At 39.2% G+C, this 26,986-nt stretch overlaps 1 protein-coding gene across 3 annotated transcripts in view; it reads right to left on the minus strand.

Moving 5' to 3' along the window:
- Positions 1-21,864: 21,864 nt before the first annotated feature.
- Positions 21,865-26,986, minus strand: part of aebp2 (AE binding protein 2) — an 81,512-nt gene continuing 76,390 nt past the window's right edge. Inside the window, exons 8-9 of one of the 3 annotated variants that reach the window (XM_063072400.1) lie at positions 25,855-25,944; positions 21,865-23,241 (exon numbers count right to left, since the gene is read on the minus strand). In XM_063072400.1, the coding sequence (XP_062928470.1) occupies positions 25,893-25,944 (52 nt within the window). In that variant the 3' untranslated portion in view covers positions 21,865-23,241; positions 25,855-25,892. Of the gene's footprint in view, positions 23,242-25,854; positions 25,945-26,986 lie in introns of those variants that run through there. The other 2 variants (XM_063072401.1, XM_063072402.1) reach the window with 2 other exon arrangements.

Genomic DNA, 26,986 nt, shown 5'->3' on the forward strand with positions numbered 1-26,986 from the left:
GTGACAGTGGGAAAGTATGTATGGAAACAGAGGAAATAGCAGAGGTACTTAATGAGTACTTTACTTCAGTATTCACTATAGAAAAGGATCTTGGTGAATGTAGTGATGACTTGTAGCAGACTTAAAAGCTTGAGCATGTAGATATTAAGAAAGAGGATGTGCTGGAACTTTTGGAAAGCATCAAGTTTGATAAGTCGCTGGGACCAGATGAGATGTACCCCAGGCTACTGTGGGAGGCGAGGAAGGAGATTGCTGAGCCTCTGGTGATGATCTTTGCATCATCAATGGGGACGGGAGAGGTTCTAGCGGATTGGAGGGTTGTGGATGTTGTTCGTTTATTCAAGAAAGGGGGTAGAGATAGCCCAGGAAATTACAGACCAGTGAGTCTTACCTCAGTAAGTTGTTAGAGAAGAGCCTGAGAGGCAGGATTTATGAACATTTGGAGAGGTATAATATGATTAGGAGTAGTCAGCATGGCTTTGTCAAGGGCCTGTCATGCCTTACGAGCCTGATTGAATTTTTTGAGGATGTGACTAAACACATTGATGAAGGAAGAGCAGTAGATGTAGTGTTTATGGATTTCAGCAAGGCATTTGATAAGGTACTCCATGCAAGGCTTATTGAAAAAGTAAGGAGGCATGGGGTCCAAGGGGACATTGCTTTGTGGATCCAGAACTGGCTTGCCCACAGAAGGCAAAGAGTGGTTGTAGACAGGTCATATTCTGCATGGAGGTCGGTCACCAGTGGAGTGCCTCAGGGATCTGTTCTGGGACCCTTACCCTTTGTGATTTTTATAAATGACCTGGATGAGGAAGTGGAGGGATGGGTTAGTAAGTTTGCTGATGACTCAAAGGTTGGGTGTGTTGTGGATAGTGGGGAGGGCTGTCAGAAGTTACAGTGGGACATTGATAGAATGCAAAACTGGGCTGAGAAGAGGCAGATGGAGTTCAACCCAGATAAGTGTGAAGTGGTTCATTTTGGTAGGTTAATTATGATGGTAGAATATAGTATTAATGGTAAGACTCTTGGCAGTGTGGAGGATCAGAGGGATCTTGGGGTCTGAGTCCATAGGACATTCAACACAGCTGCACAGGTTGACTCTGTGGTTCAGAAGGCATATGGTGCATTGGCCTTCATCAATCGTGGGATTGAGTTTAAGAGCCCAGAGGTAATGTTGCAGCTATATAGTACCCTGGTCAGACCCCACTTGGAGTACTGTGCTCAGTTCTAGTCGCCTCACTACAGGAAGGATGTGGAAACCATAGAAAGGGTGCAGAGGAGATTTACGAGGATGTTGCCTGGATTGGGGAGCATGCCTTATAAGAATAGGTTGAGTGACTCAGCCTTTTCTCCTTGGAGTGACAGAGGATGAGAGGTGACCTGATAGAGGTGTATAAGATGATGAGAGGCATTGATCATGTGGATAAGTCAGAGACCTTTTCCCAGGGCTGAAATGGTTGCCACAAGAGGAACACAGGTTTAATGTGCTTGGGAGTAGGTACAGTGGAGATGTCAGGGGTAATTTTTTTACTCAGAGAGTGGTGAGTACGTGGAATGGGCTGCCGGCAACGACGGTGGAGGCGGATATGATAGGGTCTTTGAGGAAACTTTTAGATAGGTACATGGAGCTTAATAAAATAGAGGCCTATAGGTAAGCCTAGTAATTTCTAAGGTAGGGACATTGTGTTGCCCTTAAGGCATTTATTTGACTTTGTTGGGTCTACGCTTTAAATGATTTGTTTGTAACTATTTTCTCGTCAAAGTTAAAGGCTGATAATTATGTTACAGTATAACAAAGATAAATTCATTGTCTATGGTATATCGCGGCATGTGATGACGTCACTTCCGGTTTCGCCGGGTCTTATGTGTTACTTTCGGTTTGGAGAAGGTGTAAAGGTGGGTGCCATGGGTGCAGCATGATCGCGGGGAGCTTACTACGACCCCTTCGCCCGCTACTCGGGGCGGCTGGAGACGCTCGCTAAAAGAAGAGAGCGCACGTGGTCTCCAGAATGAAACAGACGCTGTATATGTTTGTATTTTTTTATCAACAGTTTTCACCATACGATGTTAATGTGGAAGAGTGAACAGTAAATGGTTAACCTTACTACGACTCTGTCTTCATTGGCTCCAGTTTAACTTGCTGTTTAGTCAGAGTTTTAACACACTGCACAAGAACACTATAGTGAAAAGGCGAAATCTTCGGCATTTCGACAAGTGGTACGATGGCTTTGCGATCAAGCATCAAGCCGTTTGCATCCAGTGCCGAGAGCAGTAGGGCGTCAACAAGTGTGGCTGCCCTCGCAGGAGCTGAAGCAGAAGCCGCCAAGGTGCAAGCGTCATACGCTAACCAAGAAGCAAAACTGAAAATGGAAAAAGCTGCCAGAGAAGCGGAAAACCAGTTGGAAAAGGCAAGGATAGATACAGAGTTAGAAGTACTGATGCTACAACGAGAAGCTGATGCGGCCGCGGTGGAAGCACAAGAGTTGGAAAACACTGAAGAAATGCACGTTCTAGACGAAACAGGAAAATCTATGTCAGTAAGGGCCAAATTGGAACGCACCAGCGAATATGTCCAATCTCAAATTGACCTGCAGATTCATTCTCCCTCTCCATACTTGCCTGTTGGCGCCCCATCTCATGTGAAATCACAGGGAAGCTTTGTTGCATCGCGTCCACCTGGGGAAGACAACTCACAATTGCACCTTGCCACAAATTCAAGTATGAAAGGGCTGACTACAAACACTTCCCAACACCAAATTTATCAGATCTGGCGAGATCAGAGACAAAGGCTGAAGTCAGAACATCAAATCACATCATGAACGTACACGCTCAGTCACATGTTCCCCAACATATTCCCCCAGCTAGCACACCACCTGCGGCAGAACTCTTGGCACAGTATTTAGTGCAACAAGACCTCGTCAATTTCAGGACTGTACCAGTTTGACGATAAACCTGAAAATTACCATGTGTGGTACTCCCCATTTACCAGTGCCACCGGCGGAGTCCAGCTCACAGCAACCCAAGAGTTGGTCCTTATGACTAAATGACTGGGAAAGGAATCAAATGAACAGGTGAAACGCATACGCTCAGTGTACGTAAGCAACCCCAAGCTAGCCTTACACAAAGCATGGGAGAGACTTCAGGACTGCGATGACTGAGAGGGTGCTATTTCAATGGCTGGACAATTTTCCTAGGGTGTCAGCCAAGGACCACACTAAATTACGAGAACTCGAAGATTTACTCGTGGAGATCCAAGGTGCTAAAGAAGATGGCTATTTAACTGGCCTGTCGTATCTGGATACTTCACGCGGAGTTGGACCAATTGTGGACAAACTTCCATTTGGGCTGCAGGAAAGATGGGTGTCTATTGGCTCAGAGTACAAGGAAGAGAATGGTGGTCGATTCCCTCCCTTTGAGTTTTTTTAGTACGTTTGTATGCAATGAGGCGAAGAGGCGAAACGACTCTAGCTTCATGAATCAAGGCAACACCACAACTCACACCAAGCCAGTCAAACCCATTTTGAACAATTTTGTCATCAATAAACCCGTCTCAGTGCATAAAACCGAAGTCTCCGCAATCAACAATGACCCTAGCAAGAATTGTCCATTGCACAACAAACCCCACCCCCTCAAAAAATGCAGAATGTTTCGAAACAAACCTTTTGACGAAAGAAGGGCCCTTCTCAAGGAAAAAAGAATATGTTTTAAGTGCTGTTCCTCTACCTCCCACCTCACTAAAGAGTGTACGTTCCCCGTAAAGTGCTCGGAATGTAACAGCACTAATCACGATGGAGCCATGCATCCCGGCCCGTCACCGCAAACTGCCAAGGCTCCTCCGTTCCTACAAGAGGATGGTGGGGAGGGAGAGCATCACTCTGATACAACTATTGTCAGCTCGAGCTGCACCGAAGTTTGCAGTCCAGGTCAGTCGAGTCGTTTGTGCTCAAAGATCTGCCTCACTAAGGTATACCCTAAGGGAGCCAAAGACAGGGCCATCAAAGTCCATGTGATTCTGGACAACCAGAGCAACCGCTCACCAGTGAGACCAGAGTACTTGGAGTTGTTCAGCGTAAAGGGTAATCCATTCCCATACTACCTCAGAACTTGCTCTGGCATCGCAGAAACATATGGCAGGAAGGCAGAAGGCCTCCAGCTCAAGTCGCTGGATGGCAAAGTCGTCATCAGTCTCCCTCCACTCTTAGAGTGCAATGAGATCTTAAATAACCGATCCGAGATTCCGAAGCCAAGCGCAGTGATACACCAGCCCCATCTCCACCACGTTGCCAAGCACATCCCAGAACTGGATCGGGAAGCAGAAATACTCCTGCTACTTGGAAGAGATGTTCTTAGGGTGCACAAAGTCAGGCAGCAGGTCAATAGACCACACAACGTCCCCTTCGCCCAACGTCTGGATCTGGGCTGGGTGGTGATAGGAGAGATGTGCCCTGGCAACATACACAAACCGACAGTTAACACACTCAAGACTAACATGCTAGAGAGTGGCCATCATTCAATTTCTCAGCCCTCCACAAGTGTTGCATGTATCAAGGAAGCACAACAAAGGCACAAGCACAGTAAAGTAACTGAGAAGACACTGGGACAGTCAGTTTTCGCTCAAACTAAGCATAATAATAAACTTGCTCCATCGGTGGAAGACGTCATCTTCTTAAAAATAATGGACACAAAGGTCTTTAGAGACGAAGCGAACAACTAGGTCGCCCCACTACCATTCAGAGTACCGCGCCAGCGCTTACCAAACAACAAAGAGCAGGCAGTCAACCAGTTCACATCTTTACAATGTACCCTGAAAAGGAAACCTGAGACCAGTTACAGAGGTTGTTCTACTTCTACCTAAAGACTGATCTAGAGACTAAAGTTCTATACCATGTTTATAGTGACCTTACAAAGGTCAGGCGGGGAGTGCATTGCCCTTAAGGCATTTATTTGACTTTGTTGGGTCTACACTTTAAATGATTTGTTTGTAACTACTTTCTAGTTAAAGTTAAAGGTTGATAACTATGTCACAGTTTAACAAAGGTAAATCCATTGCCTATGGTATATCGCGGCATGTCATGACGTCACCTCCGGTTTCGCCGTGTCTTATGTGTAACCTCCGGTTCGGAGCTGTGAAGGTGGGTGCCATGCGTGCGGCATGATCGTGAAGAGCTCTGTTTCTACCCACGAAGAAACATTATAGAAGCAACGCCGTAAGTTCATAAGAATGTATTTGAAGTAAAAATATTAACGCGGTTTCTGTTAAGGAAGCGGTGGTTGGGGCGGCGTGCGTGCCGGCTTTTCAATTTCAAACGCAGGGTGGGCTCGGGCCCGATGGCAGTTTGACAGGATCCCCTCGCCCTCTACTCGGGGCGGCTGGAGACTCTCACTAAAAGAAGAGGGCGCATGTGGTCTCCAGAATGAAACAGACGCTGTATATGTTTGTATTCTTTTATCAAGTTTTCACCATACGATGTTAATGTGGAAAAGTGAACAGTAAATGGTTAACCTTACTACGACTCTGTCTTCATTGGCTCCGGTTTAACTTGGTGTTTAGTCAGAGTTTCAACCCACTGCACGAGAACACTATAGACATGTTCGGCAGAAATCTGTGGGCCGAAGGGCCTGTATTGTGCTGTAGGTTCCTATGAGTCTTGCATCAGTAGTGGCCGAACTATTGAAGAGGATTGTTAGAGATAGGATTTATGAACATTTGGAGAAGCACAGCATGATTAAGGATAATCAGGAGGCAAGTCATGCCTTATGAGACCGATTGACTTTTGAGGAAGTGACAAAAAAAATGAAGGTAGAGTGGTGAATTTTTAGCAAGATATTCGACAAGGTTCTCCACGGTAGGTTCATTCAGAAAGTCGGGGGCATCAGATCCAGAAACACTTGGCTGTGGAGCAGAGGAGGATGAGAGCAGACTTGAAGATAGATAAAATGATAAGAGGTATAGATAGAGCAAACAACCAGATTCTTTTTCACTGGAGCTAATACGAGAGGACATATTTTTAAGGTGAATGGAGGAAATTATGGGGGATGGTGGGGGGGGGGCGGAGAAGAAGAGGGACTGTTACAATTAAATTGTTCTGGTTTTTTTTTGAAAAACAGACTGACAGGTGCATGGAACAGACTGCCGAGGTGGTGGTACAGACATACACATTAAGGATATTTAGACTCTTAAACAGGCGGATCAATGAAGGAAGCATGGAGGGCTATGTGGGAGTAAAGCGTTAGATTGACCTTGGAGTAGGTTTAAAGAGTTGGCATAACACTGTGGACTGAAGGGCTGATACCATACAATACCGTTCCATGTTCAGTCTTAGTTTGTTATACATCAGGAACTGGACAACTGTCGGAAATTTACCCCAGTTGATGCATCCAGGTGCTTCAAATCTCAACATTTGCAAAATAAATTTCTATTTATTATCGTGCAATTTGTAACTAAATGATTTAACCTCAGCCACTACTGTTTAAGATATAATACGCTGTAAGCATTTAATTAATACATTGAATTTAAACAAAATGCCTAGCAAAATAATTTGTGCTAAGTAAAATAATTTTGATAAATCCACACAGTAATCCTTTATGATTCGCCTAAAATGGATAGTTTGGAAAATACAAAACAGTCAGAGTGGGCTTGGAACTAATACTTAAAATCTGTGTGTTTTCATTCAGTTTCCAACCTTTACAATACAAGTTTATAAATCCATTCAGCAATCAGGCAGCGTTTGTGGAATTCCAGTCGCAACAGCTTCAAAGAAACCAGACTAAGCACATTTGGAACTTTGAGATAGATACTAATGCTTGCAACACCATCATCTGTTCCATTACATTTCTTAGTTGTTAAGAAGTCTTCAATAATTCAGGATGTAAAGGGCACAACCTACAAGATATCAATCAGCAATTTAACAGCATGCCAGCATATTGTGCTTTCACTTCAATCACTTTCAATATGAATTGTTTGGTAATTGTTAAATACATCTTCTGTCACTGAATTTTTCTTATGGAAAAAGACTTGAACACAAATGCTACTGTAAAATACGAGGAATAAACTGATGGAGTTAATGGCATCTCTATGGGACTCAAATAATCCAGTTTTGCATTAAGGGAGAAATCAAATGCTGATGTTGTGATGTTATGAAGCCCTTCTATAACAGATCACTGTAGCTTTACTGTGAGTGACCTAGAACTGTGAAGGCAAATCTCCTCAGGCTCTAGGACTGGAAAGAAAGCAAGCATCTGGACTGTGGTGTCTGAAATGATTAAACATTTAAGGCCATCAGGAATGATGCACATCAGTTTGTGCATGACAGTAAAGCATCAAAGGACAAGGCTTTCTTTCTTCACATCACAGTCCCAGCAAAGCTTGTTGGGGGGGGGGGGGCAGCGAGGCAACTCAAGGTCTTCCAACTATAGAACCAAGCTCTTTCAAATGCTGTCAAGGTTACTTGCCTTAGTAGTAAATGACTGCCCCGTTGACAAGTTGACAGCATTATTGAATTAATGCTAACACAAGTTACTGCCTCAGATTCAATATTCTCCACCACAATGATTCAACAAACAATTTATATGCAGTTAACTTTAGGTCATATAGAAGGCATTGAAAAGTGTATAATTACAAAGGCACTTTGCCAGGAATAATTGATTTTGAGAAATAATTCTTCTTTTTGTTGTTGCAAAGACATGCTCTGTGTCAGGTGAAGGCAGCCACTGTGAAGCAGGAAGGAATTACATCTCACAAGTCGCAGCAGAATGCTGCTGGTCCTCTGAAAACATTATGCAAGATATTTCAGCACAATCAGTTAGGAACCAAATATTCACTACCCTGTGCATCAATTTTATTTGCAGCTCTCACAATGCAGTTACATACAACTCAGTCCCCTGCCGCATTCAAATAAGGCTCTGCCCAAGTGACTGGTGCAGTCATAAGGCTCAGCTTATTATCCTACATATACATCTCAGATTCCATTGTTCGCTATTATAGGGAGAAATTTCTCTTTTCTGGTGAACATTGAACCAAACTCGCGTTAATCAATGTAGAAATAGAATATAGCTCTCATTATTCTATAAGAATACAAAACCATGCCAGAATTTTCCAAAATTGTTCGAGGTGGCAACAAATCGGCATACAAGGGAGGTATTAAAAAATATGGTTGAGTGGTGCCACAGCAATATGCTTGCACTCCACATTACGAAAATCAAATGCTGATTATTGACTACAGGAGGAAGAATCCGGAGGTCCATGAGACAAACTCCTATAGATGCACGTGGACAATATATTAACTGGTTGCATCATGGCTTCGTATGGAATCACCAATGTCCAGAAATGGAAAAGGCTACAGGAAGCGGTGGACTCTGCCCAGTCCTCATAGGAAAACCCCTCCCCACTACTGAGCACCTTTTCATGCAGTATGGCAATAAGAAAGCAGCATACTTGATCAAAGACATCCACCATCCAGGCCATGCACTCTTTTTACTATCATCATCAGACAGAAGTTATAGAACCCTTAGGTCCCACACCACCAGGTTCAGGAGCAGTCATCACTCTAAAACCATCAAGCCCCTGATGCAGCAAAGTAGTCCAGAACCAGTACAGCGGTGGATAATTTCACTGAACACTACACTGGACTGATTTTATGACCTACACGCTCACTTTCCAAGGATTCTTTATAACTCATTCTCAGTATTATTTTTATTTGAATATTGTTTACTTCTTTTACACGTTGGTCATTTGTCAGTCATCCATATAGCCTCAAATAAGGAATGCTCCATTTACTTACATACAGAATTTGAAAAGATCGCACAATGCTCTATGTTTTCTCCTCAAAATATTCATTTTGTACTTTATTCTGCCTCAGGTAAGCGTGAAGATTTAGAGTGAACTATGGAAACAAAACTGGCTTTACAAATCACAGAACATGGAATCTTGTCAGGAGCAGGTTACTGTGGAAATCAAATACCTCCTGCCTCCAAGTAGCTTATATACCCTGCAAACCTCTTTCAAATCTCTTACTAACTCTTCCTTCAGTTAGTCCTGACGAAGGGTCTCGGCCTGAAACGTCGACTGTACTTCTTCCTAGAGATGCTGCCTGGCCTGCTGCGTTCACCAGCAACTTTGATGTGTGTAGCTTATATACCGTTATTATTTGCCTATTCATGCCTCTGTCTATATGCCTCTTTATTGTTGCTGTTATATCTGTTTCTACCACTTCCCTTAGAAATGCAGTACAGGTACCTCATCACCATCATCATCAGGTGCCGTGCCCAGTTTGAGCTTTGACTGCCATGGCCCACACACTCCTGTTTTGGGTCAAGTGGATCAATTCATTGGTATTCATTTCCAGTTCTCTGGCTGCTGTCTCCATCATCATTTGTCTTTGATTTCCTCTTGCTTTCTTCCCTTCAATCTTTCCCATAATTACCGTGCATCCTAATTCCTCTTTCCTAATCACATGTCCAATGAAGTTACATTGCCTTTTCATGATCTCATACATTATTTCCCTATTTGTGTTTGCTTTGCTCATGACATCCTCGTTAGATATTCATTTTGTCCATGATATTCTTTGCATCCTCCTCAAAAACCACATCTCTGCTGCTTCAATTCGTTTCCTCATGTTACTAGATATTGTCCAACATTCTGAGCCATATAACATAACTGGATAAACGTAACATTTCAGTACTCTGAGGCAGGTTGTCATGCCTAATTTAGTGTTGGTCAGTATATTCTTCATTCTCATAAAGGTGTCTTTTGTCATCCCTATTCTTCTTCTGATGTCCATGTTGCACCTGCCATCTGATGTCACTCAGCTTCCTAAGTAGCAAAATTTCTGCACTTATTTATGTCTTCTCCATTTATTTTCAGCCTGCAGAAAGGATTCTCCTTTTTGGATATCACCATACATTGTCTTTTTGCAATTGATAGATAGACCCATTTTTGCACTTTCTTCAACAACTATATCAATTAGGTTTTGTAGTTCTTCCTCCGTACTTGCAATTAACACAGTGTCATCGCATATCTAAAATTATTGGTTTTCACCACCAACTCTGATTCCCAAGATTTCTCTTATTTTTTGTAATATTGTTTCACTGTACACATAAAACAAATCAGGGGAGAAAACACACCCTTGTCTAACACCTCTCTTGATTTTCGCAAACTGACTCACTTCTCCAGCTATTCTTACAGTAGAAATTTGTTCCCAGTACAGATTTCTCTTTAGGCGGTCTTTCGAATCTAGATCTAGTGTTTCCTGTAATATTTCATCTAACTTTGTGCCTCACTTTATCAAATGCTTCTGTGTAGTCGATAAAACAAATCTCTTTGCACCTGAATAACTCGTTCTGATGGTATCCTTAACGTCAATATCGCATTTCTTGTACCTTTGTCTTTCACAAAACCACATTGTTCTTTACCTATTTCAGCTTGCATCTTACTTTTAGCTCTCGTCATCAAAATTCTTAGAAGTATCTTAGTGATATGACTCATTAAACTTAAGGTCCTATGTAATTCACATTCTATTGCTCCAGGTTTCTTAGAAAGAGTGATAAATACTGATTTTTTTCATCTCTTCTGGTATTATTCCAGTCTCATAAATGTCATTGATTAAATCAGTAAGTTTTTCAATTCTATAATCTTCAAGGACGATAATTTGTTCTATTACTAATTCATCAGGACCTGCTGCCTTTCCTTTCTTCATCTTATTTATAGCATTACAAACTTCCGATTTTAAAATACTTGGACCTTCAATGTTCTTCTTAATTTCTGGTTTTTCGCCTCAATTGTCTTCAAACAATTCCTGAACATGCACAGTCCATCTGTTCGTAATCTCATCTTTTTCCTTAATAATAGTATCATCATTTGCTTTCAAACATCCACCTGAAGAACAGAGGAGATTTTTACCAGTAATATTCTTGATTTGTTGATTTAACCTTTTTGGATCAGTAATAGGGATTCTTTCTAGTTGCTCACATTCCTGGTTTAACCATTCTTCTTTGGCTTTTTGACATAGGCTTTTAAATTTTTTTATCTAAGGACTTATATTCTATAGGATTTGCTTTTTTCAGTCTCCTTTCTTCCATTAGATTTTTGATTTAATCTGTCATCCATTTATTCTTTGTGCTTTTTTTCTTTTTTAGGAATCTCTGACTTTGCTGATCCTACCAAGACATCTTTCAGAGTTAAACTTAATTTCTACATGATTGCTATCATCTTCAACAGATTCTATTTCTAGACTTTGAAATCTATTCCTTACTTCAATTGTAAATTTTTGTCTTAAGTTTCCTTCTTTAATTAATTGCGAGTAGTCAAGGGATTTTTCAGGTTTTTGTTTCTTTAGTTTAAGTTTTACTTTTACATGACATATTACTGGATTATGGTCATTATTACAGTCTGCACCTGGATATATTTTGCATTGAGTTACTAAGTTTCTAAATCTTTGGTTTATAGTAATAAAGTCAATTTGATTTCTGGTGTTATCACCTGGACTTTTCCAGGTCCACAAGCGTCTTGGATGGTTTTTAAAGCAGGCTTTCATAATTACCTGATTATTCATCTTGCACCATTCTACCCATTTCTCACCTCTTTCATTTCTTGCCCCTAGTCCAAATTTTCTTATAGTATTTTCATCAGCATTTTGTCCTACTTTAGCATTCAGATCTCTCATGACAATAACCATATCTTGAGATTTGTATCCACTCTTTGTTTGTTCAAGCTCTTCATAGAATTTATCTATATCATCATTTGTTCCATCTGTTGTTGGTGCATATACCTGTATGATTGCTAAATCAAATAGTTGTCCTCTGAATCTAACAAGAGGCACTCTTTCTGATATTGCCCAATATCCTAAAACACTTTTTGCCTTGTTTTCAACCATAAGAATTCCTACTCCATTAGTATGGGATGTTCCACAAGAATAAATTGTGTTTTATTTCTATTCTGACATGTCCCAGCACCTGTCCAACAAACTTCGTTAATTCTCATGTTAATTTTTAGTCTTTCCATTTCATTTATCACATTGTCCAATTTTCCTGCTTGATATAGGGTTCTTACGTTCCAAGTGGCAATAATTTTCTTTTGTGTTACTTGAATTTTTATGAGCAGTAGCTTGATGACGGTCAGGGATCCCCTGCTGCCCAGAATCCACCCTACCGACTGAAGCAACTTCAGAATTGTCTTGAAGATCCTCTTTACACTGTTGTTGTGCGATACATTTTGAGTTTGACCATGGTTTTCTTAGCACATAGATTCTAGGAAACCTAGTATCTAGCAACGGTGGTTTACTATTGCCTTCCGTTGGGCGAACTGAAGAAATCCCCATTTCTCTTCCCAAATATCCATCTGCCTGTACTATAGCCGTTGTCATTTGAGGTCATAGCTTATCCGCCTTCTCCATCATAAGTTCTGTTACTGAACATGCCAGATCAGGTACCTACAATTCTTAAAACAAAACTTACCTCACACGTTTCCTCAATACCCCAACCAATGAAGGAGGAGTATGCTGGGCATTTTCTTGATCAATCTATCCACTTGTGTCACCACTTTCAGAGAACTATAGACTTGTACCATTACATCAATGCTACAGGACACCCTATTTAGTCACTCTTCCTTCAGTTAGTCCTGACGAAGGGTCTCGGCCTGAAACGTCGACTGCACCTCTTCCTACAGATGCTGCTTGGCCTGCTGCGTTCACCAGCAACTTTGATGTGTGTTACCCTATTTAGTGCATGTTCTCCCACTGCATTAGACCTCTCAAATTACAACTCTACACACTTGCTTTAAACTGTAAATATATGGAAATCCAGAATGGGAAGCAAAGCAACAAATGATACTGGATAATTCAAGATTTATTTCAAGACCTGAGGGATTTTCGACAAGACGAGGGGAGGTGGTGTCTGCCTACTGATCAACACTGCGTGGTGCTCGGACACAGTGGCACTGACAAGCTCCTGCAGCCCGGGCCTGGAACACCTGAAGTGAAGTATCTGCCACGGGAATTCACCTCGGTCATACTGACAGCGGTCTACATCCACCCACCCCCCCCCCCAAGCGGATGTGGAGTGTGCTCTTAACATACTGTATGCCAACATCAGTTAACTTGAGACCAGGTATCCGGAGGCTTTGCTCATTACAGCCGGGGACTTTAACCAGGCCAACCTCAGAGAGACGCAGCCAAAGTTATACCAACATGTCTCTTGCCCAACTGGAGGCCCGAATATACCTGACCACTGCTACACAGCAGTCAAGGATACCTACCGTTCCGTCCCACGACCTCACTTTGGAAAATCGGACCATCAGGCCGTACTCCTCCTCCCGGCTCACAAACAGAAACTGAAGCGGGAGGTCACGGTGTCAAAAGTAGTGTCGCGTTGGACAGAGGAAACGGATGAGGTCCTCCATGACTGCTTTGAATCGGTGGACTGGTTAGTATTCAAGGACTCGGTAGCTAACCTCGATGAGTATACCTCAGCTGTCACGGACTTTATCTGGAAATGCACAGAGGACTCTCGCAAGAAGGCTAGAGCTGCGGCTTTTAGGTCCGGGGATACCAGTCGCTACACGGAGTCCAGGCGTGAACTCTGACAAGCCATTAAGGGCGCTAAGAGGCAATATCGAGCCAAGTTGGAAGCCCAGGCTAACCAGAGGAATGCCAGTAGACAATGGCAGGGTCTAAATGAGATCACTGGGCGCAAAGAAAAGGCTGGGAATATCAATACCTGTAGCGCTTCTCCTCCTGACAAACTTAACATATTCTACGCAAGATTTGAACAGAAGAGGAGCGTCCCGCTCCCTCCAGATGAACCGGACCTGGTGGCATCGAGATTCATAGTCACCGAGGAGGACGTTAGAAGGGCCTTCCTGAAGATAAATCTAAGGAAAGCGACGGGCCCAGATGGCGTCCCGGGACGGGTTCTCCGGGCCTGTACAAGTGAGCTAGCCGGAGAAGAGCAAGGTGGCATGCCTGAATGACTATCGACCTGAGGCTCTGACATCAATTGCTATGAAGTGCTTCAAGCGATTAGTTATGGCACACATCAGCTACAGCCTACCGGTCAACCTCGACGCTTTGCAATTCGCCTACCGGAGCAACAAGTCAACGGCAGATGCCATCTCTCTAGCCCTACATTCCTCCTTAGAACACCTGGAGAATAAAGACTCATTGGCTACAGCTCTGCCTTTAATACCATCATTCCAAATAAACTGATTCCTAATTTCCGGAAACTGGGCCTTGGCTGGATCTTCACTCTCCTCACAGACAGGACCCAGGCTATAAAAATAGGGGACAAGCTCTCCCCTACAATCACTGAGCACCTGTACCCCACAAGGCTGTGCAGTCAGCCCCCTGCTGTACTCACTGTACATCCATGATTGTGTAGCCAAGTTTCCATCAAACTCAATATATAAATTTGCTGATCACACAATTGTAGGCTATATCTCGGATAATGAATTTGAGTACAGAGAGGAAATTAAGAACCTAGTGGCATAGTGTGAAGACAATAACCTATCCCTCAACGTCAGCAAGACGAAGGAATTGGTCGACTTCAGAAGGAGTAGCGGACCGCACGACCCCATTTACATCGGTGGTGCGCAAGTGGAACAGGTCAAAAGGTTTAAGTTCCTCGGGGTCAATATCACAAATGACCTGACTGCCAAGAAGGCCCAGCAGCACCTTCCTGAGAAAGCTAAAGAAATTTGGCCTGTCCCCTAAAACCCTCACTAATTGTTATGGGTGCACCGTAGAAAGCATTCTTCTTGGGTGCATCACAACCTGGTATGGAAGTTGTCCTGTCCAAGACCGGAAGAAGCTGCAGAAGATCGTGAACACAGCCCAGCACATCACACAAACCAATCTTCCATCCATGGACTCACTTTACACCACACACTGTCGGAGTGTGCTGCCAGGATACTCAAGGACACGACCCACCCAGCCAACACACTTTTCGTCCCTCTTCCCTCCAGAAGGCTCAGGAGCTTGTAGACTTGTATGGCCAGATTTGGGAACAGCTTCTTTCCAACTGTGATAAGACTGCTGAACAGATCTTGACCCAGATCTGGCCCGTACCCTCCAAATATCCGGACCTGCCTCTCGGTTTTTTTTTTGCACTACCTTACTTTCCCTTTTAAATTATACATCATAAATAGAAATTTTTGATATTTACTATCGATTTGTACTCCAGGGAGCACAAAGCGCAGAATCAAATACCACTGTGATGATTGTACACTCTAGTATCAATTGTTTGGCGACAATAAAGTATAAAGTATAATTCAAAATTGCCTGCTTTACAGAAGGGAGGAAAAAGTGAAGCTTGGATATTTTACACCTTTTTAAAGTGGTAGGAGACTAGAACAACATAAATTGTATCCCAGTAGCCTAAGAGCCTTTACCTCGGTGTCAGGAGCGAAGGATCAGTGAAGTTGACAGTCCATTTGCCTGAATTGACAAGCTGCATGTTCAAACCTCAGTCCACAATGCAGAACACTAATGTCTGGATTGATTCACTGAATGAGTTCTGCTACATCCTCGAGGCTACCTCTTACAAGAGATTTTGAAACTAACTCCTCTCTTAACAGATTGTTTTGGTCTCATTTACAATCTCATGGATAGCTTTATTGTTTTTTAAAAAAAACAAGGTTGATATTTAGCTCTCGGAAAACATTTACAAATAACGTGATAAAGACCAGAAAATAATTTATAAGTTGACTGCTATATTACCCAAATTATAACAGTGACTACTCGGTTGCTGCAATTTGGAATCATGCCAAAGGCACTCTCAGTGCATTCTTATTCCCATTGTGACAACAATGTGATATCCTGTTTCGGAGAATGGTATTTAAACTTGAATGATCATAGTTCAGGTCTTTAAGTATTGGCACACTATTCTGTGTAGAAAAACAAATTTACTTCCAAAATATATACCCAGTTGTTACAAGCACATTTTTTTAGTATTTATACTTTAAATACTTCCTGAGAAGTAGTTGCATCTGCCGTTGACCTATCGCCACAATAGGTCAATGGCAGATGCAATCTCAATGGCTCTTTACATGACTTTAGACCACCTGGACAACAGAAACACCCATGTCAGGATGCTGTTCATCCACTATAGCTCAGCATTTACTACCATCATTCCCACAACCCTGATTGACAATAAACTGGACTGGTCAAAGAACACTGAGGCCGTCTGCAAGAAGGGTCAGAGCCATCTCTATTTCCTGAGGAGACTGAGGTCCTTTAACATCTGCCGGACGATGCTGAGGATGTTCTACGAGTCTGTGGTGGACAGTGCGATCACAGTCATAGTCATACTTTACTAATCCCAGGGGAAATTGGTTTTTGTTACAGTTGCACCATAATTAATAAATAGTAATAGAACCATAAATAGTTAAACAGTAATATGTAAATTATGCCGGTAAATTCTGAAATAAGTCCAGGACCAGCCTATTGGCTCAGGGTGTCTGACCCTCCAAGGGAGGAGTTGTAAAGTTTGATGGCTACAGGCAGGAATGACTTCCTATGACGCTCTGTGTTGCATCTCGGTGGAATGAGTCTCTGGCTGAATGTACTCCTGTACCCAACCAGTACATTATGTAGTGGATGGGAGACATTGTCCAAGATGGCATGCAACTTAGACAGCATCCTCTTTTCAGACACCACCGTCAGAGAGTCCAGTTCCATCCCCACAACATCACTGGCCTTACGAATGAGTTTGTTGATTCTGTTGGTGTCTGCTACCCTCAGCCTGCTGCCCCAGCACACAACAGCAAACATGATTCATGTTTGTGGGCTTTAACCTCACCCAATTAGGCTGTAGAGCACCTATATTATGGCCTTGATTACGTAATGCTCTAACTGCCTTCTGACATGAGAACCCCCTTCCATTGTTTCCAATCAAATAAATTTAGAAACAGCCAAAGGTCAAGATTAGAGAAATAGAGAAACTGTTGTAAATTATTTACGTTAAAAATTAACTTACCCAATTTAAACAATTAACTTACCAGCACTTTCATTCATGTATTCTATCATTCTGCAAATAGTTTTATTAATACATGCTCTAGACATCTATTCATATGCTCTGTGGAGTAATGTTTTAGTTGATATATAAATGATTCTCAAAACCTTCTTCTGGCATTAGTCTGAAATTGATAAAGTCTGTTTTTATACTAAATGAAAATGCTGAAAGGGTCATAGTCTCCGGGTTCGTGGGTCGAGCCTATCGTCAATCCCCCTCGATGTGGGTTGACTTTAGGATTTATGGAGTCTATTATTAATTTTGTCTCCTGGAATACTAACGGTCTTAATCATCCTATTAAAAGGAAAAAAGTTTTTAAAGTGTTCCGGAGACTTAAAGCACAAATTTTATTTTTACAAGAGACCCATGTACGGAGGGGGGACAGACTACGTTTTTTTAAATTCTGGAAGGAGCAACAATTTCATTCGAACTCCAATGCTAAGATTCGAGGCGTCTCTATTTTTATAGATTCCTCAGTTACTTTTATACAACAGGATATTATTTCTGATCCGAATGGTAGATTTTTATTGGTTAGTGGTTTACTATTTAATAAAAAAGTAGTTTTGGTTAATGTTTATGCTCCTAATATGGATTGTCCGGAATTTTATAAATCATTGTTTAATCAGTTTCCGAATTTGAACGAGTTTTCATTGATCTGGGGCGGAGATCTTAATACCTGTTTGTCTCCAGCTTTGGACCGTTCAGCTCCTTTACGGACCTTACCTAATGAATCTGCAACTTTGATTAACTTTTTCCTTTCTGATTCTGGGTCGACGGATATTTGGCGTTTTCTGCATCCTCAGGAAAAAGATTTTTCCTTCTTTTCACATGTTCATCATTCCTATTCAAGAATTGATTATTTTTTTATTGATTCTCGTCTTATTCCTTCAGTGATTAAATGTGATTATGATTCTATAACCATTTCGGATCATGCTCCACTTAAGCTTTCTATTAAAATTATGGCCAATATACAAAATAATAGACAATGGCGTTTTAATTCGCTGTTGCTTCAGGATTCGGACTTTGTTAACTTTATGAATGAACAGATTGAGCTTTTTTTTACAATTAATCATACAGAGGATATCTCGGTTAACACTCTTTGGGACACTTTTAAAGCCTATATTCGTGGTCAGATTATTTCGTATTCTGCTGCTTTGAGGAAGAAACAGAAGCAGGAGGAGATGGCAATTGTGGACAAGATTAAAGAAATTGATAAGAAATATGTTATGGCTCCTTCTGAGGAGTTATACAAACAAAGAACTGAACTTCAAATGGAACACAGTTTATTACTATCGTCCTCGATTGTAAACCAATTAAAGAAAACAAGAAGTGAATTTTATGTTCACAGTGACAAAATTGGCAAGCTGCTGGCTAATCAATTGAAATCTAATTATGTTAAATCTCAAATCAATCAGATTTATGACCAAAATGATCGATTGATACTGGATCATGTGGGGATTAATCAAACCTTTTGTGATTTTTATTCTTCTTTATATCAATCAGAGTCTCCTCGAGATTCTAAATATATGAATGATTTTTTTAGATAAGTTAGACTTCCCTAAGATTTCACAGAATATGTCTTTTATATTAGATACTTCCATTACTATGGATGAGATTAAGAATGTTATTTTTTCTATGAATCTGGGGAAAGCTCCTGGCCCGGATGGGTTTACCGTTGAATTTTATAAATGTTTTGCTTCTTTATTGATCCCTTGGCTCTGTAGGGTCTTTGAGGCTTCTCTGAAACTTGGTAAACTTCCTGAATCTTTTAATAGAGCGTCAATTTCTTTAATACTAAAGAAGGATAAAGACCCTGCTCAATGTGCATCTTATAGACCAATATCTTTATTAAATGTTGATTCTAAAGTTTTTTCTAAGTTATTAGCAAATAGACTAGAAAAAGTACTTCCTTCTATTATTTCGGAAGACCAAACGGGTTTTATTAAAGGTCGTTACTCTTTTTATAATATTCGTACATTGTTAAATATTGTTTATACTCCCTCACAAAATGTTCCTGAGTGTGTTATTTCTTTAGATGCCGAGAAAGCTTTTGATAGAGTAGAATGGCCCTATTTATTTAAGGTGCTTGAAATGTTTAATTTTAGCTTGAAATTTATATTCTGGATTAAACTGTTATATCATTCCCCTGTAGCCTCGGTCCGTACTAACTCTTTAAACTCACCTTTTTTTCCTCTCTTTCGAGGTACTCGACAAGGCTGTCCTCTCAGTCCCCTATTATTTGATATTGCATTAGAACCTCTTGCAATTGCCATTCGAGAATCTTCAAATATTACTGGGATAACTCGGGGATTAAAGTCCCATAAATTATCACTCTATGCTGATGATTTACTGTTATATATTTCTAATCCTGAGAAATCCATTCCTGCTGTTTTAGAGTTATTAGCACAATTTGGTTTTTTTTCAGGTTATAAATTAAATCTTAGTAAGAGTGAACTCTTTCCGATTAATAAACATCTTCCCTTATATTATAAATTTCCATTTAAATTGATTGATAATTATTTTTCTTATCTTGGGATTAAAATTACTTGTAAATATAAAGATTTATTTAAGATTAACTTTTTACCATTAATAGACCATATTACTCAACTTTCATCTAAATGGTTTCCCTTATATTTAACTTTGGTCGTATTAATGCAGTTAAGATGTTTTTTTTGCCAAAATTTTTATATGTGTTTCAGGCATTACCAATTTTTGTTCCAAAATCTTTCTTTGATAAAGTTGACTCTAAAATTTCTTCATTTATTTGGCAGAATAAGAATCCGAGACTGGGTAAAATACATTTACAGAAAGCTAAGAGAGATGGAGGTTTAGCATTACCTAACTTTAGATTCTATTATTGGGCTATTAATATTCGACATATGAAATTTTGGTTACTTGATCAGGATATACAATCTATTCCTAAATGGGTAGCATTGGAACTACAATCTGTTCAGGGTTATACACTTGGCTCTATTTTAGGCTCCTCTCTCCCTTTTGATTCGAAACGCCTTAAGCAGGTCTCTAACCCGATAGTTAAATATGCTTTGCGCATTTGGTTTCAATTCAGAAAATTTTTTGATCTTAATCAATTCGGGTTAGCGATTCCTATTTTAGGTAACATTTTTTCCTCCCTCTTTTACAGATCGCGCTTTTCAAACCTGGAAGACTAAGGGTATTTTACGGTTTTTGGATTTATTTTTAGATGGTTCCCTTATGTCTTTTGAACAATTATCTAATAAATATAATTTATCAAGAATACATTTTTTTAGATATTTACAAGTTAGAAATTTCCTAAGTACTATACTTTCTTCCTTTCCAATGCTTCCTCCTACATATATTTTAGATTCGATAATTAACCTCAATCCATGTCAGAAAGGTGCATCGGCTATGATTTATAATATTATTATGAAACTTAGGAAAGCTCCATTTGATAAGATTAGGGTAGATTGGGAACAGGAATTGGGGCTCACCATTTCTGTGGATGATTGGGGGCAGATTTTACAATTAGTTAATACTTCCTCTATTTGTGCTAAACATTCCCTAATTCAATTTAAAGTGGTTCATAGAGCACATATGTCCAAAGATAAGTTAGCGCGTTTTTACTCGCATATTAATCCTTTTTGTGATAGATGTTCGGGGCAGATAGCCTCTTTAACTCATATGTTTTGGTCTTGTCCTACTTTGGAAACTTTTTGGAGAGATATTTTTAATATTATTTCTAAGGTATTAAATATAGATATCTCTCCTCACCCTATTACTGCTATCTTTGGACTTCCTAAAATTTCTAGTAATTTTTCCCCTTCAGCCCGTAGAATGATCGCATTTCTTACTTTAATGGCGAAAAGATGTATTTTACAACATTGGAAAGAGCTTAATGCTCCAACTACCTTTTTTTGGTTCTCTCAGACGATTTTATGTTTGAATCTGGAGAAAATTAGAAGCAACCTTTATGATTCTTCATTTAAATTTGAACAGATTTGGGGACCTTTTATTCGATACTTTCATTTAATGTAATACATACCCTTCTTGTTTTTTTTCACTGTTTTTAATGGAGGTCGGGATTGAGGACGTGATTTTAAGTTTAACTCTGTTTGGTTTCAAGTTAGCCCATTGCTTTGCTTTGCTTTTAGTTAGTTGCACGGTGGGTTTTTTTTGGGGTTTTTTTTTTTCTTTTTTTTCCATTGATATATATATAAAATTTAGTATACTATTATGTTATCTTGGTTTTTTATGTTTAAATTACATTGTTTGTAGTATTTTTTTTGGTATTGATACCTTCTGGAATTTTATTATATTTTAACATTGTATTAATGTTTATATGGTTTACCTTTTTGTATACTTATTCAATAAAAAGATTTAAAAAGAAAGAAAGGGTCAGAGTATGATTAAAGATCACGGGCTGCCACCACAGCATATCCTCAGGCCGTGTTGGTTGTTACTGCAAACACAATTCACTGAATGTTTCAATGCATGTGATAAGTAAAAGAAACTTAAAATATTAATTTTTAAAAACCTTCATTCTTTGAACCATTTAATGAAAAATTTGTAGCAAGTAACTGATTCATTTGAAGAGAATTTAGGTACTTACTCCTTTCTTACAAAAGTTGTACTGAAAGATTAGATGAGATGGGTGGGGATACAAGAAAGACTCCCATGTAATGTAGAGGGAGATCACCTTGGCTTAATACAATCTACATTCTACAGCATAAATTGGCCAACTCAGTTTAAGAGTTTCCTCTGTCATTGGATAAAGTGCATTCCAACTGTTTGTAATTGACCAGATTTCACTTAATAGTGTAACTATTTGATTCAAATTACACAAGTACACATCAACTAAAGATAACAGGAAATACAAAACCTTCCAGTTGGTACTTTATTATATAAAAAAAATAGCTGATAAAGCAGTGGCATTGATTTAGACGCAGAACAAAGCAGTGGATACAAATGAAGTGCTCGGGTGAAGATACGTTACATGAAGGGCTTACAACTGAATGAAACAAGGATCCTTTACAGAAGGCCTTTTTAAAGAAGCCTGCATTTGTCAATGAAAACCAGCCTTCTGTACAGTTTAAGGACAAAATCCAAGTCATGTTGATTATATCCTGAACAAAACTTTAAGACATGAGCAGTAGTATTAGACATTTGCAGCAAACTGCAAACGTCCATTTATACTTATAATTAGGAAAGGTGCTATTTTTTCTGGGATCCAAGGAAGGTTTGTTAACAGGTATTCTGCCAGTTCAAGTGAATTACATTATCCTTCAACATTTGTTCTACCATAATATATACATTTCAAAATTTGCTTCCATGCTTCTAAAAGATAAACCAAAATTAAAATCTACAGTACATTTTAAAGTATAAAAATATATTACAAATCTGCAGAAATATTTACAGGCAATTTACTATTAACTATATGCAACTCTTTACGCCTTCTGAAACTATGTCTAGGATGTTACAGAATATTCTAGAAATCTCATTTTCATACAAGTAAAAATACAGGCTCTTTTCATGTGTATACATAAGCATGAAGATTAACAACTATGCAAACAGTTGGTTAATTTCGACTCTAAGATCTTCTATGCAGCAAGCTTTGGTGCATTGAATTAAAACATTCCAGCCTTTACTCCCCCAGAAAATTGGCATCCTAAATTGGTGGTGGAAAGTAATCCACTTTCAATGTCCGAGATCAGTTCCATTTTTAAAGACTGATTTCAAGTTTAAATATTCACGTATCTTAAACTTGTGTCCTTTTACCATCAAGCTGTTTGAAAGATACAGATTAAAGAACAAAAACAATACAGTGCGTCCAGTTACATTGAGGCATTTCTCCATACGTAACAACCAGGGAAAATAATTCTCTGCATTTCAACAAAGAGCTACATGTTTTTTGTTTGGAAACCCTTGTGAAAATTGAAATCCTGAATTGAGATTAAAAAGCCTGAAACAGCGAGCAAACAAGTCTCTGGAGAAAGTTCCTCATTGCTCTTTCTCCCAATAGATGTCAAGCATTCCCTGTAGTTTTTTTCCATTGTATCGTCGAAAAGGGTGGTGTGCCAACCCAACTGAAGCTTCAGATCCATTCTCCCAAAATCTGCTTTTAGTACAATAACGAGTTAAGACTGGGGGAACAACTGATTCTAATGTGCAATATTCTATCCCAGTCTTGGCGGCTAAATTGAACACCATTTTGGTTCCTGGATCTGATCTTACCTCCTTTTCAGCCTCTTCTGTGGCATCGTCCTGTGGGAGGGGTTGTGGGGCGAATAGGAGGGGGAAAAAAAAGTTATTTTAAAAAGTAAAGAACTGCAGAAGAAAAAAGTCACTTATTGCAGGAACAGAAAATAATTGAACTTTTAATTGATTTTAAATTATTTAAATCAGTGTGTTGTTTTCTTTTATACACACACACATATACACACACACACACTATTAGATAAACTGTTCCCATACTTAAAATTGATTACTGATGCACACTTGTGCCTTTATCAATAGACTGCTTTGCTACAAAGTTGTTGATAATTGCATTCATTTAAAAATATAGTGCTTAAGCACCTGAATCACGAAGATACTGTTATCAGGAAGGAGCAAAGCAATGTACTGGATTTCTCCAGTAAAAGGTCAGCAAAGACAAAAAACCTCAAATGTTCATCTATGCCATAAACATCTGCGGATCAGTAACAAAACAAAAAGTTGGATTTTGTTCGTCATGTTGTAGTGTCACAAATCTTAAAGTAGAAATCAAGGGGGAAATGTGCAAAATAATGGTGAAAAGAAATGCAGAAAGAATATTTACTACTTAAAATTTCCATCCACTTTCCCCCAAAACCCCTCCCAGAAAAAGCCAAAAGTGACCACGTCACTACTGGGTTTCTCACGCTTTCCAAAATGTACAAGTGTGCATCCGACTCCAAAATAGTCAGTTTCCTGCTCATAATGAATAGCCTTTAATTAACAAAATGCAATACCAGAAATATCGAACCATATTGTAGTGGTCTCTTCTGAGGAAAGTTATTTATTTTCTTCGAGGAAAAGAGGTCTGACAAGAACATAAAAAGACTAGCTGTTCTCTTATGAAAAATTTTAGAAAACGGGATATGATTGTCTGGCCAAAGCACACTATTTGTGCTGATCTTGATCAAATTCAAAATTGTTCCCAGTTGGGTGGGGGGCAGAAATTACATCCTTGAATTTAACAACTTCTAAACCTTTCAGAGGAAGACTCGGTCCCTTACACTTGCTATATTCTTCAAAGAGACCATGACCATACTTAACTCCATCTACCTGCTTTGCTCCATACATGAAGCATATTCCAGCAAAAACTATGGTTTTAAACTAAAGTAAACGTAAAGACATCTACTTTTGTTTTGAGGAAGTTTCCTAAATTCTCTCCTGAATGGCCTGGCTCTGATGTTTCCTTAACAAAAACAACTTCTTCAGTCAGCAAAACTTATTCACCAATTATCAATTCATTTCAAAACACCAAACTGGGGCGGGGGGGAACAATCAAGAAATAAAAAGCTTTGTGTTTTGGAAACCTCTCCTCATGAACTACTCTTACTAACCTTGGTACAATTCTAGTGAAAGTAAAACACACAAAAGAACAAAATACTCACAAGTCAAACAGCTTTCCTGGAGAAAGAGAGCTACCATTTAAGTCAATGATCTTTCACAGGTACTGAAAAAGGCGATCAGTCTGAAAATGTTCACTGTTTCTCCCTTCAGAGACACTGACTGCCTTGCTTAGGATCCCTGTCAGAATTTCAAATTTCTAGCACCTGCAATACTTTGAGCATTTTGAATCTGTATTGCACTCTAACCATATTTTCATTCCAATGTCTCATAATTATTCATGACAGTACCTGACCAGTACCTTGAATCAAGCAAAATACATTTTCTTTAACATTTCAGCTTCCTAATAAGATTTAAATTTAGATTTGATTTGCCTCGCAGATATTTTCTGTATCCAACCACTATACATTTGACATCTGTGTCAACTGACGTTGAAATCTTTAGACCTCCAAAGGGGACCAGGTACAGAAAAGGAAAGGTAAAATTGGCAAAACCAAAACCTTGCTACTTGAAGTTTGGAAGGGGCAGTATTATGAAAAGAATGCCACCATCAAGATCATGGTTCACCTTGCAGTATTGTAATTTTCTGGTGTTTCTGCAAGACAGGAATCTAGCAGAGGGAGAAGAGTATTATAGAACAAGCTTTTGCTAAGCAATGCAAAAAAAAGGTAGGTCGCCTGATAAAGAACATATTTGCCATAGTCTAAAAGAATTATCATTCTGCCCTTTTAGTACAAACAGCAAAAACACAATGATTTCAAATCAGTACATCAGCATGACAGACTTTTTAAGCCTCAACAATGAACAAAAAAAAGAGCCTAGGATCAGCTTTTATACGCCTTGTATTCCCTTCCTTGAATTTATTTCACTAAGAGCTATTCAATTGCAAGTAATAAATACAAAATTGTTATTTTAAAATAATTAAATAGGCTGCCTTACAAGTTTTCATTATGCAAAACAATAAATGCAATCCAAAATCTCAAAGTTGATGTGGCTTGGGTCCATTTTGAAATTTTTTTTCTTTGATGTTGTTGAAACTATAATGTTATTTTCCTGTACTTCGATTTATAGGTGGCAAAGGGGTCAAATGGAAAATTCAAACAAAGGATAGATAAATATATATTACGATTCATTGAAGGCTGTATGTGACACACGGAATTTTGTAAAATACTTCTACTTTAAGGATTAAAAACAGAACTTCTCTGTAAAAAAATGTGACCTGCCTTTTGGGTACACTTGTAACAATACTAGTAGAATGCAGATCGAGTTTTATTTTAGCCCTACCTGTGCTGCTTCTTCTAGACTTATATGAAGTTTAGTTGTCATGTGTCAACCATGGAGCCATGTTCATAATGTTGTAGGAAGCCAGTCGGCCTGTCAGCACAAGTAAAAACAGCTCAAAGCCGAATTATTCAGAAGTACAATACACTGCTGCAGCACAAAATTGTACTATTTGATTTGCAGTGATTAAGACCTCATTCTATTTGTGACCCACTGAAAAGACAGGCTCTTAAAAGGATGCCAATATATATCATTTAATAAATCTCAAGGTTACGTAATCTAATGTAGCATTATTCTTAAAAAGTCTTTTAAGACAAATTTAGGTAACTATTGATAAAAAGCTTTAAGAAAACTCAAAAGCATTTCTATCAAGCACAAATGCAGCATTTTAAGTGCACAAAAACTATAATTAAAATAAAACAATAAATGTTCCTATCTATTGCAGGGGTGAAGCAGGAGACAGGTAAGATTGATGCTATTAAAGTGACATGCCCTGCTCACGATGAACTTCTACATACACAGCAAGTAGAAATGCTAGGAGTACTATGTTGCCCAGGATGCTCATCTTTCAGAAGTCTGTTTTGCAGTGTTTCCAGATCAATGTTGGGTGATGGTGTCACTGATACAAAACATCTTTGCATTATAATCAATGAAAACCAGTCTTTGGGAGAGTTCTTCGAGTAGGAAGCAAAAAGAAACTTGATTTTGCATTTAATTAGCAGTAAAAGGTTTACAAACAAAACATTAAAACATAAAGGAAATATGGGAAGGATGGGAAGAAAAAACATGCTTCTACTACTCGAAGGTTAACAAAAATTAGTGAAAATTTGATTAGCTCAGTTTCAATGTAACAATAACAGAATGTCAATGATCAATAGTCAGCAGTGGAAATCTGGTTTTCTCAGATCCGTTAGCACCTTGGTCAATAACTTAAGTTTACCTCCTGCAAGTCAAACTTAAATTGTAAAAAGAGATGTAATGTCAAGGGATTTTTGGAGCTGAAATGTTTAAGATAAGAGTGCAATAAGTGAGCATAATTATACATTGATTGCACATCTGAAATTCACATATCTTTGAATACTCTCCAGTATAATTAGCAAAATTCAATGAAATTTGTGAAGCAAAGTGGGTACAC

This window comes from Mobula hypostoma, chromosome 20, assembly GCF_963921235.1.
Source record: "Mobula hypostoma chromosome 20, sMobHyp1.1, whole genome shotgun sequence".
NCBI lineage: Eukaryota > Metazoa > Chordata > Chondrichthyes > Myliobatiformes > Myliobatidae > Mobula > Mobula hypostoma.